We start from the raw sequence: 12,607 nt of genomic DNA, 5'->3' as shown, positions 1-12,607 counted from the left end.
GAAACATCTTTTCCATGTACTAGGTTTTGAACCCTTGAATAGATTTAAAATGTGTTTGTCAAGTAAATGTTTGTTGTTAATGAGATTACAAATAGATATACACTGATCAGAATATTTCACTGTCAACCAACCCACAATTATTTATTAAATACCTCTTGCTTTACTCTGCTGCTGTGGGATATCAAAAACAAGCCCCCCCAACTTATGTGAAATACCTAGAATAGGCAAATATATAGAGATCAAAGTGGTTACTAATAAACTGGTAACCAGGGATGGTAGGGAGGGAGAAAAGGGGAGTCATTGCTTAGGGGGCACTGAGTTTCTGTTAATGGCGATGGAGTAATTTGGAAACAGATAGTTGTGATGGTTGCACAATATGATGAGAGTAATCAATGTCACTGAATTGTGCATGTAAAAAATGTTGATTTGGCAAATGTTTTGTTATATATATATTTTAACCATAATTAAAAAAAAAGAAAGCCCTCAAGTTGCTGAGAAGAAGATACTTCTACATGTAAAACAATTAGAAACCACATACCCTTTCATTAGAGTTACTGTTACCATCACAGGTTAATTCCCTATTAGGTTAGTTACAGAGTAAATGAAATAACCTTAATTTAAGTACTCTTGATATTTTTTCATCTGTAAGAGTGATAAGGAGTTTTTTTTATTATAAGATTTTTAAATGTTTTATCAAGATGTTATGAATATCATGAATCTGGAGGACATTATGCTGAGTGAAATAAGTCATTCACAAAAGGACAAATATTATATGAGACCACTATTACAAAAAGTTAAAAAAGGTTTACACACAAAAAGCAACATTCTTTGATGGTTACCAGGGATGGGGGGGAGGGAGGGAAGACCACCAACTAGATAGCAGACACATGTTAACTTTGGTGAAGGGAAAGGCAAGAATAAAAGACAACCGTGCTATATACTACAACATATACAACCCTGCAACAACAGTAATAACACCATAATTTACAAGTGAATACTTAGCAAGTATGTATGCTGGATAGGTATGGGAGGGCATATGGGGGCACCCCCACGTGTATATGTAGACTAGGTTGTGGATATTTCTACGTACATATTTGTATGTGCTGCATGTATAGCCATATATACAATGCACAAAGGGAGTGGAGTCATGGAAACTTCTTGGACATAACCAAACACTTCGTGGGACTGAGTTACTGGGCTTGAGGGCTGGTGATCATAGTCTCAGGTGGCATCTAGGTCAGTTGGCATAACACAGCTCATAAAGTCAGTGTTCTACATCCTGCTTTGGTGAGTAGCATCTGGGGTCTTAAAAGCTTGCGTGTGGCCGTCTAAGATACAACTATTGGTCTCTTCCTGTCTTGAGCAAAGGAGAGTGAAGAAAACCAAAGACTCACGGAAGCAATTAGTCCAAAGGACTAAAGGCCCACATGAACCACAGCCTCCATTAGCCTGAGACCAGAAGAGCTGGATGGTGCCCAGCTACCACTACTGACTCCTCTCACCAGGATCACAATAGAGGGTTCCAGACAGAGTGGGAGAAAAATGCAGAACAAAATCCAAACTCATAAAAAAGACCAGACTTACTGGTCTGACAGACACTGGAGGAACCCCTGAGACTGTGACCCTTAGTCACCCTTCTAACTTGGATCTGAAGCCACTGCCGGAGATAACCTTTCAGCCAAATCATAGACAGGCCTATAAAACAAACCAAACCCGTGAAGAAAGTGCTGCTTAGAACAATCAGCTGTATGAGACCAAAAGGGCAACATTTTCCCAAAAGCAAAGATGAGAAGGCAGGAAGGGGCAGGAAAACCAGATGAATGGAAACGAGAAACTCGGCGGAAATGGGGAGAGTGCTAACACATTGCAGGGATTGCAACCAATGTCACGGAACACTTTGTGTATCAGTTATTGAATGGGAAACTAATTAGCTTTGTAAACTTTCACCCAAAGCACAATTAAAAAAAAAAAAGATATTATAGAACATCACAATTACAGAGGCTTCCTAGACATATCCAAACAACTCGTGGGATTGGTTTACTGGGTTAAAAGTCTTGGAATCATGGTCTCAGGGGACAACTTAGTCAAACTGGCCTAACATAGTTCGCAGAGATAATGTTCTACTGCCTAGCTTGGTGGGTAGCATCTGGGGTCTTAAAAGCTTGCAAGTGGCCATCTAAGATATCACTATTGGTTTTTACTTGTATAGAACAAAAGAAAATGAAGGAAATTAAAGGCTCAAAGAAGAAGCTAACCCATGGGACTGATAGCCCACATAAACCACAGCCTCTTCTAACCTCAGACCAGAAGAGCTGGATGGTCCCTGGCTACCACTAACGACCATTCTGACCAGGGACACAGTAGAAGGCCCCAGACAAAATGGGAGAAAAATGTAGAACAAAACTCAGATTCCTAAAAAAGGCCAGACCTGTTGGACCAATAGAGATGAGAGGAGCTCCTGAGACTATCTCCCAAAGATAACCTTTGAAGATGGAAGTGAAGCTAGTTCTGCAGGTCACCTTTCAGCCAAATAATAGATTGGCTTATAAAATAAACAGTGTTATCCATGAGTGATGTGCTCCCATAAACAGTGAACTATATGAGACCAAATGGTCAACAGTTACCCAAAAGCAAGCTTAGACAGCAAGCAGAGGAAGGGAAGCTAGATAAATGGAAACAGAAAAAAACAGAATGGAAATAATGAATACTGACACATTCTAAAAATTGTAACCAATGGTGTGGAACAATCTGTATAAAAACTGTTAAATGAGAACCTAATTTGCTGTGTAACTTTCACCTAAAACACAATAAAATATTATTTAAAAAAAAAGAAAAGAAAAAGGTATTATAGACACGGAGTTAGCCTTCAACCAGATAATTTAATGATAGTTTTTTTATTTAGGTATACTTGGTTACTCATTCATGTCTATAAATAAAATGAAGATGTACTTTATTTCTATTGTTAAATTTCAGTCTTATGTTTGATTCAGGCTCAGTATCATGTACCAGCACTCATAACCAAGGGATATATCTGTTTAAAGATCCCTTATGATTTTTCATAGTCAGACTGCAAACTTTAATAAATGAAGATCCTGATTGATTTTCTTTTTTGGTAAACTGGTTGATCTTCATGTACCTGTTAAGTAATACCTAAGACATTGTTGATAATAGATTTTTGTACTTCAGTAACTACCTGATTCCAACTCATAGTGACGCTGTAGAACAGAGTAGAACTGCCCCATAGGGTTTCCAAGGAGCGGCTGGTGGATTGGAACTGCCGACCTTTTGGTTAGCAGCACAAGCTCTTAACCACTGATCCACCAGATCTCCTCTTCAGAACTAAATCCACATTAATCCAAATTTTATTCTTGTGTTTAATATTAAGTATGTAGATAATGTGATACTTAATCTGCTCTCTTTGCATATTGGCCTAGCATACCCCCAAAGTAAAAATGTTTCTTATTTTCTTTGACATTCTTTTTGACTAAGTGGGTGTTCAGGAAATATTACTTGAATAAATTATTCAGTTTTCAACTTTGCACCTTCCTTTACTTTTTTGGCTTTATAGAGTAATATGTGTGAGTGTGTTACTAATGGTGTAGCCTCCAGATATCTATCCCCTGCCTTTAGTACACAAAGAGGGAACTATATTTCTAGGCCAACCATAACACAGAGTTTAATATACACATCTAGAATTCTTTGCCATCTTTATGGTGGCACATTTTCATGGCCATGTTTCCTATTTTATACTACTGCCTTGTTGCTAAAGTTAAGCTCCCTTGGGCGTACATTTTCCAGGTAAAGCCCTGCCAGGAGCACTCCTAACATCATAAACTTTGTTATGTGGGGTTATACATTTAATCCTCTTGGGAGCTCTGGGCTCTGAAGAGAAATAATAGTTTGAACACAGTGGTTTTAATGAATGTAGTATCTAGCTGTTACTTTGTGATTGATGAAAGCCACAGTTTATTGTCTCTCTCTGTTTTCATTATGAGTCCTGAGAGTTTGTTTTTCATGGGAAAAGAGTTTTATTTTCATTTTGATCATTGTCTGTCAAACATTTGGGAGTGTTCTTTAGAAGAATGGGATAAAAACTAAAATTAGCTGTATAGTTTCTTTCCAGCTCTTAAATTCTTGATTTTCTAAGTCTTCCTTGATATATATTTTAAATGATCCTTTTTTATTTTCAGTGTTTAAAGATAAAGTAAGAGTACTTGTCACTTTCTTCTTTCTTCTCACAAAATATGGTGAGGACAGAATTCTCATAGGGAAGTTATAATGAAACCTCTTATTGTTAACATAATCAGAGTAATTGTGTTTGGTTGCAGGAATCTATAGAGAGCTCTGCTTAGAATCTGTAAAGAACAAATATGAATGTGAAATTCAAGCTTCTCGCCAGCATTGTGAGGTACTGACATTTTGCTTAACTTTTAAGCTAATTTCATCTCTCAAGCCTTTTTTGAGTACAGTAGTTACAAAAGTAAATAAATTAAGTGAAACAAAATTAAATAGTACTTCAGCTCATCACTTGTGTGATTTTTTTAATACAGTTGCGCTGGAAGCTGTATTGGAAATAGGACACAAAGAGAGGAAAAGAAACTAAGTGAGATAATTTCAGGATTTTTGCAACTGTTACTTTAAAAAGACTTTGTAATGATTATGTTATCTGACATCACTGAAAATATTATTAAAATTAGTAAAATATGAAAGTTAAGACTCAATGTATATCCAGTGGTGCAGTTAAATAAAATGTTGGGCTATAAAATTAATTTCTGACTCTCTATGCCTATTTCTACATCTTAAGGAAAAATTTCTCTGTTTATAGGAATAAATAGCTGTATTTGTCTATAGTGTATATAAAACAGTGCTAATTTTTTAGCTAACTTTTCATATAACTCGCACAGGATCATAAATATACTGGTGGAAATAGCAGGACAAGTTTTATAATTATTCTTATCTTTAATTCACCATATCTTTATAAACTATTAAAACACTTAAGAGTAGACAGGTATAAAAGTGATGAAGCTTGTTTCATTTTCATGAGTACAACTTAGGTGAAACATCTTTTTGATGTTTACTGGCTGCTTAGATTTTCTTTCCTAAGAAGTATCTGTTCATATCTTTTGCCTTTATGTTAGACTGTTAGTCTTTCCCTCATTGGGCTGTAGAGGGTCTTTATATATTCTTGATACAAATGCTTTGCTGGTTGTATACTTTGCAAATATTTTAACCCAGGTGGTGGGATGTATTTTCACTCATCATGATGACTTGATGCATAGAAGTTTTATATTTTAATGTAGTTGAGTTCATCATCTTTTCTTTATGATATGTGCTTTTTATGTCTTCCCCACATTGAGATAAAAAAGATGTATTTTCCTTTAAAAGTTGAAATTTTACTTTTAGTATTTACATTGTTAACCTACGTTTATTAATTTTGGGAATGGTGTAAAGTATAGATCTAATTTTACTTTTTTTGCATATGGGAAACGTAGTTATGCCAGCACCATTTATTGTATATTCCATCCTTTTCCCACTAATCAGCAATTCCATTTCTTTTGTATATCAGATACCGATATGGGTTGGTCTGTTTGTAGCTTTTTTTGTCTGTTGTTTTGATCTGTTTGGTAGTTTCTTTTTCTTTAGTTTTCAGTCTAGTAGGTCTTGATAACTCAGTAACTTGGTAATCAATCTTACCTTGCCCTTTTTCTTTTTAAAATTGTTGTTAAATTTTTTTTCATTGTAAACATCTTTTTAAAAATTACTTTTTATTTTCTGCTGATATATATAGAAAAGTAATTTTGTATATTGATATTGTTATTATCTCTAGCAACCTTACAGTATTTTATTAATTCTAATAATTTGGTTACAGATTCTCTTAGATTTTTCCACGTAGATAATAATATCATTTGTGAGTGGCAGTTTGTTTCTTCGATTCTGATCTTTATTTTTGTTTTACTTGTCTTAATGGCACTAGCTAAGATCTCTAGTATAGCATGGAAGCAGTGAGAACAGACCTCTTTGTTGTGTTCTTGATTTTAAGGGAATGCTTCTAGCAGTTTTTCAATAAGTATGAAATTTACTATTGCATTTCGACAACTGCTTGTTTTATCAAGTTAAGGAAATTTCCCTTTATTTCTCGATTTTTTTATTAATATTTTTTACCTTGAATAGTCATTGGATTTTGTCAAATGGTTTGTCTGCATCTATTGAATTAGCCATAGTTTGTTGCTCTTAGTGTATTAATGTGGTGACTTATGTTATTGATGTATATTCTAGTACATCCAAGGAATACAAACCATCCTTTGATTCCTAGGATGGCTATTTTCTTGTGCATTGCCAGACTCATTTTGCTGATATTTCATTTAGAAGTTTTATTTCTATGTTTATAAGTCAGATTTAATTTTCAATTCTCATACTTTTTTTGTCGGATTTGATTTCAATATTCATAAAATGCATAAAGAATATTCCATATTTTTCTCTTCCATAGAAATATATTTAAAATTGCAATCGTCTATTCCGTGAGTGTTTAGTGCATATTGTCTTTATGATCACATGCTCATACTTACAAGAAAGTTGCAAGAAAAGAACAAAGAACTCTTTTTGGTGAACAGTTTGAGAGTGAGTTGACAACATGATGTCCCATCATCCCTGAATTTACTGTATATTTCATACAAGCAAGGACATTCTCTTACATAGCTGCAGTACAGTCATTAAAATCAGCAAATGTACATTGATACAGTGCTACCTTCTAATCCTCAGACCCCATTCAAGTTTAGCAGTTGTCCCAGTAACATCCTTTAGAGCAAAGAGATCCGTTAAGAATTACATGTTGTCTTTAACTGTCATTGCATTTAGTTGTCATGTCTTTTCAGTCTCCTTCATGTGAAACAATTCCTTAGTCTTTGCTTAACTTTCATAATGTTGACATTTTTGAGATTTCAAGCCAGTTATTTTGTAGAATGTTCCTCAGTTTGAGTTGGTCTGTTATTTCTTCATGATTAGAATCAGATTTGCACTTAGAGCCTAGGCTGAGACAGATATATTTCCCTCAGGTACATCTTTTCTAGCATACCTTTTCATTGAAGGTGTAACCATTCAGGGCTTTATGCAAGGATCCCAGTTCCTGCTCTCCATTTTGCTTAGGCCCGAGACCTTTCTCTGTTTCTCAAGCAGTCATTGAAAACCAGCAAATACTCTCAATGAAGTCACAGATTCAACATCAGGTTGTCATGCTGGTTAGCATCAGGTTAGCATGCACCTTCTTTTTGTCGTTGGGGGTATCTCTAATTTTCTTAAGAGCTTAGCTATACCTTTAAAAGGATGTTTGTGACATTTTATATAGGATACGTGATTATATAGGATATGTGTCTAGGTGTGTTGGGAGGCTGTTTGTTTGTTCGTTTTTTCCCTAGGATGTCTAGTCCACTATATTGCCAGAAACAAAAGTCAACAAGTTACCTTCAAGTTATGTTTTTTACTTAGAAAAATGTATCTGTTTTCTTTTAAAGTTTTATGTATTTTATATTCACTCATTTTAATCCTTACAACAACCTTTTGGGATAAGAATTATCTTGATTTTACAAATGAGGTAACTGAGGCTCAGAGAAGATAAATAATTCACCGAGGGTCACACAATTCACGAGCAGTAGACCCAGTCTTGAAATCCTTTGCTCTTTCTAGTCACTCATGCCATTTACCACTAAATCTGAACCTCTTTATTCAGGGCTTTTATCTGCTTATTACTTAGTTCTGCATCAAGGTTCATATATAGAAATTACTGAGAGGCAATGGAAGTGGAAAGAAGGACTTCATTTTACCAGTTGTCAGAATGAAAGTTTGATTAGCACCAGACAGAGAGCAGGGCCCAGGACCAGACGAGACATGTTCACATGGATATGCATACAGTGTGCCAAAAACCACAGAGGCAATTGAGGCAGCAGATGGTCTGTATCAAATTAAGGAAAGAAATCACATTTATAGAATGGTATGATGTGCCAGACACTAAGGCAGGTGGAGATGCTTTATTTTGGTTCTCTCACTTAAGCCTCACCACAGGGTAGTCTTAAGATCTGACAGCAGGTGGTAGCAAGGTCTCAGTCAGAGGCCTTCATGGTTCAGGGTTAGGATTCCATTCCTTGAGAAGACTGGTGAGAGATGTTCAAGACTTTGATCATTTGATTGTTCATTTAATGATTTTTTTCGGATTATAACATTAATACGCGTTTATTGAGAAATGAAAGTCTAAGGAAGGTAATGAAATCAACCATAATCTACTAACCAGAGGTCATCACTGTTAATAAGCATGCATATGTTTGTGTAATTTTTTTCCGACACTGCTGGTATAATTCTGTACATATTACTTTGTATCTTTTTTCAAGCAGCATTTCATGAGTGTTTCCCTATTGCTCTAAATGCTGCTTTTAAAATTTTTATTTTGACAGGTAATATGTGTGCATATTGTGAAGGCCCTAGGTTTATAATGCAAAACAACAGTCTCCTGCCCCACCTGTAAATTCTGTATCCTAGAGGTGATCAATTTTAACTCTTTTATCTACTAATTCTGGAATTTGCTGTTATGTTTCTAATTAACATCAGTTCTAGACATTATCTGTTGGCTTCCTGTTATGGAAGTTGAGGATTCCATAATAGTTCTTTTCATCCTGTTCTTCTAATGTTGTTATGTCACAATTTTTGTTGTCATAATCATAAACATTGTTCATTGAGCAAAGTTATACTGTGCTTAAACTTCCTTTCTTGTACAACTTTTTTTTAAAACCTTGGAATTAATAATAGCTTCATTTACTGCTTGTTAGTGTTCTCTGTATTTATCAATTCTTCTCAGAGATTCCAGCAGATGTGGAAGGTCCCCTAATGCTGTTTTCACTGTGCATCAGACAATCCATCAACTCCATTTTCTTCTGGAAGACTCCCTCCTGGAAGCAACCCCTCTACCCTCCGGTGCCCCGTTCTAGTCCTCAATTCTGCTCCATCCTTCAGATGCTCTCTAGGCCAACATCATCGCTGTTTTCACGGGATATCTCTCCACCATCACCCTGGAAATTCCCTTCATTTCTCTCCCACTAGATCTCGTTTTCTCTTTCAGTTTGGCAAACTGGGAAAGGGTATATAGAATTGAGTTTTTGAGATCTCTTGTATTGAATATCTATTGCTTTGTAATAAAATTACTTCAAAATTTAGTAGCTTAAAACAACAATAGACATTATTTTCATGTTTCTGTGGTCAGGGATTTAGGAGACACTCAGGTGGGGGGTTCTGACTCGGGATCACACGAAGTTGCTGTCAGAATGTCAACTGAGAATGCAGTTATCTGAAGGGTTATAGGGGCTGGAGGATCCTCTTCCAATGTGACTCATCACAAGCCTGGTCACCTGACGTGGCTTGTTGGATGGAAGCCTCAGTTCTTTCCCAGGTAGGCTTCTCTATAGGCTGCTTGAGTATCTCATGTCCTGATGGCTGGCTTTCCCTAGAGCGATACTTTAAAAGTATTGTTTAAAAGTATTTATACTTTAAAAGTATTGTTGTTGTTGTTAGTTGCCTTTGAGCCAATTCCGACTCTTGGTGACCCCACGTGTGCAGAGTAGAACTGCTCTATAGGGTCTTCAAGGCTGTGACCTTTCAGAAGCAGATCACCAAGCCTGCCTTCCAAGGTGCCTCTGGGTGGATTTGAACCACCAACCTTTTGGCTAGTAGTCAAATGTTTAACTGTTTGTGCCATCTTTGCAATATTTAAGATGACTTCAAAGCTTTCAACGTTTCAGTCCCATTGTGGCTTTAAAAAAAAAAATTACAAAGATTGATTAGTGGATTTATTTTAGAATTTCTACTTGGCCCAGGGCAAATTTATCAATAGAATGCTGTAGTTAAACTTTCATGTTCTTAAAAGCAAAAGCCTTATCACTCCAGCTCTGAATTTAGAGTCTTTGGCTCGGAAGTCTGGCTCTCTCTGCAGCTGTGACGCTATCCTGACCATGGTGGGGCCTGCTCTCCCTTTTCCTCTGATACAACATTTTCTGATTCTTGTAGCACTATGTACATAAGGCTAGAATATTACATAAGACTTTAACAAAGGCAAGGCAACAATCAAAAGGAAGTAAACGTAGAAAGTAGCAGGAAGTAAGCATGGAGAATGGCATGTGAGATAATTTTTCATATGGGATTTAGTTTTAGTCTTCTTTAGCTCTGCTTTCTCTCCAGCTGCTGGCTTGCCTCGAATTGACACAAGCCATCTTTTCTCTACTACTCAGGAGCATCTTTAAACATATGTAGACTCTCAATTTCATATCCCAAAGAGAGGGCTTAATGATTGATACTAGCAACGCTGTCTACGTGGGTGTGGTCTGTGTCTTCCTTAAGGCAGTCATACCTAACTATATCCCAGTAACTTCCACAGGCAAGCATATCTAACTATATCCCAGTTGCCTAATATCCTTACTAGAGGTAAACATCTAGTGGTAGGTTGGGAATCTGTTATAGGCTTTTTATATAATGAATCTGTACATTATACTTAAATGCACATTTTATGGACTTTTAAATAAGGGATGCAGTGTTATATGATTAAAAGAACAATGGACTAGAAATAATAGACCTGGGTTCTAGTTTGATCTGCCAGTAAGTAGTCTTGTCTTCTTTAGCAATTCATTCAATCTGTGTAGTTTTGTTGAAAGATTTAGATATAATTTAGTCTGTAATTTTATGGTTTTGACTGTAATTTAAAATTTGAAGTTGAGTCTTTTTCTATGTGATAAATCGTCGTTGTTGTTTGTTGTTAGGTGCTGTCGAGTTAGTTCCAACTCATAGAGACCTGTGTACAACAGAACAAAACACTGCTTAGTCCTGCGCCATCCTCACAATCATTGCTATCTTTAAGTCCGTGGTTGCAGCCACTGGGTAAATCCATCTTGTTGAGGTTCTTCCACTTTTTCACTGACCCTCTACCAAGCATGATGTCCTTCTCCAGGGACTGGGCCCTCCTGATAATGTGTCCAAAGTATGTGAGACAAAGTCTTGCCATCCTCACTTCTAAGGAGCATTCTGGCTGTACTTCTTCCAAGACAGACTTGTTCATTCTTCTGGCAGTCCATGGTATATTCAATATTGTTTGCCAACACAATAATTCAAAGCATCAATTCTTCAGCCTTCCTTATTCATTGTCCAGCTTTTGAACGCACATGACGCAGTTGAAAATGCCATGGCTTGGGTCAGGTGCACCTTAGTCTTCAAGGCGACATCTTTGCTTTTTAGCACTTTAAAGAGGTATTTTGCAGCAGATTTGCCCAATGCAATATGTCGTTTGATTTCTTGACTGCTGCTTCCGTGGGTGTTGATTATGAATCCAAGAAAAATGAAATCCTCGTCAACTTCAATCTTTTCTCCTTTTATTATGATATTGCTTATTGGTCCAGTTGTGAGAATTTTTGGTTTCTTTATATTGAGGTGTAATCCATACTTAAGGCTTTAGTCTTTGATCTTCATCAGTAAGTGCTTCAAATCCTCTTCACTTTCAACAAGCAAGGTTGTGTCATCTGCATATCACAGGTTGTTAATAAGTCTTCCTCCAATCCTGATGCCATGTTCTTCTTCGTGTAATTCAGTTTCTTGGATTATTTGCTCAGCATACAGATTGAATAAGTATGGTGAAAGGATACAACCCTGATGCACCCTTGTTCTGTTTGAACAACTGCCTCTTGGTCTCTGTATGGCTTCTGCATGAGCACAATTAACTGTTCTGGAGTTCCCATTCTTCACAGTATTATCTATAATTTGTTATGATCCACACAGTCAGATGCATTTGCATAGTCAATAAAACACAGTAAACATCTTTCTGGTATTTCTCTGCTTTCAGCCATGATCTATCTGACATCAGCAATGATATCCTTAAGGCGTGTCCTCCTCTGAATCCAGCTTGAATTTCTGGCAGTTTCCTGTCAATATACTGCTGTGACCATTTTTGAATTATCTTCAGCATAATTTTACTTGCATGTGGTATTAATGATATTGTTTGATAATTTCCACATTCTGTTGAATCACCTTTCTTTGGAATAGACATGTATATGGATTTCATCCAAATGGTTGGCCAGGAAGCTGTCTTCCAAGTTTCTTGGAGTAGGTGAATGAGCGCTTCCAGCGTTGCATCTATTTGTTGAAACGGTATCAATTGATAACTCCGTCAATTCTTGGAGCCTTGTTTTTCACCAATGCCTTTAGTGCATCTTGGACATCTTCCTTCAGTACCGTTGGTTCTTGATCATATGTTACCTCCTGAAATGTTTAAGCGTTGACCAGTTCTTTTTGGTACAGTTACACTGTGTATTTCTTCCATTTTCTTTTGATGCTTTCTGTGTCATTGAATTTTTTGCCCACAGCGTTGTTCAGTATTGCAACTCAGGGCTTGAATTTTTTCTTCAGTTCTTTCATCATTTCTTCCATTCACTTTAGCTACTCTATGTTCAAGAGCAAATTTCAGAGTCTTTTTTTCCTCCACTTATCTTTTCTTTTTAAATTGTGCTTTAAGTGAAGGTTTATAATTCAAGTTAGTTTCTCATAATTTACACACACATTGTTATGTGACCCTAGTTGCTCTCCCTAT

General features: G+C 36.4%; 1 protein-coding gene across 2 annotated transcripts in view; it reads left to right on the top strand.

The window, feature by feature from the left end:
* Nucleotides 1–12,607, top strand: part of BRMS1L (BRMS1 like transcriptional repressor) — a 34,621-nt gene that overhangs the window by 8,954 nt on the left and 13,060 nt on the right. For both annotated transcript variants that reach the window (XM_023731456.1, XM_004376503.1), the window contains exon 4: nucleotides 4,329–4,408. In XM_023731456.1, the coding sequence (XP_023587224.1) occupies nucleotides 4,329–4,408 (80 nt within the window). The remainder of the gene's footprint in view (nucleotides 1–4,328; nucleotides 4,409–12,607) is intronic.

Source organism: Trichechus manatus, unplaced genomic scaffold (assembly GCF_000243295.1).
Source record: "Trichechus manatus latirostris isolate Lorelei unplaced genomic scaffold, TriManLat1.0 scaffold00043, whole genome shotgun sequence".
Classification (NCBI taxonomy): Eukaryota; Metazoa; Chordata; class Mammalia; order Sirenia; family Trichechidae; genus Trichechus; species Trichechus manatus.
The sequence above is the reverse complement of the archived record's forward strand: the minus strand, read 5'-3'. Positions and strand labels throughout refer to the sequence as shown.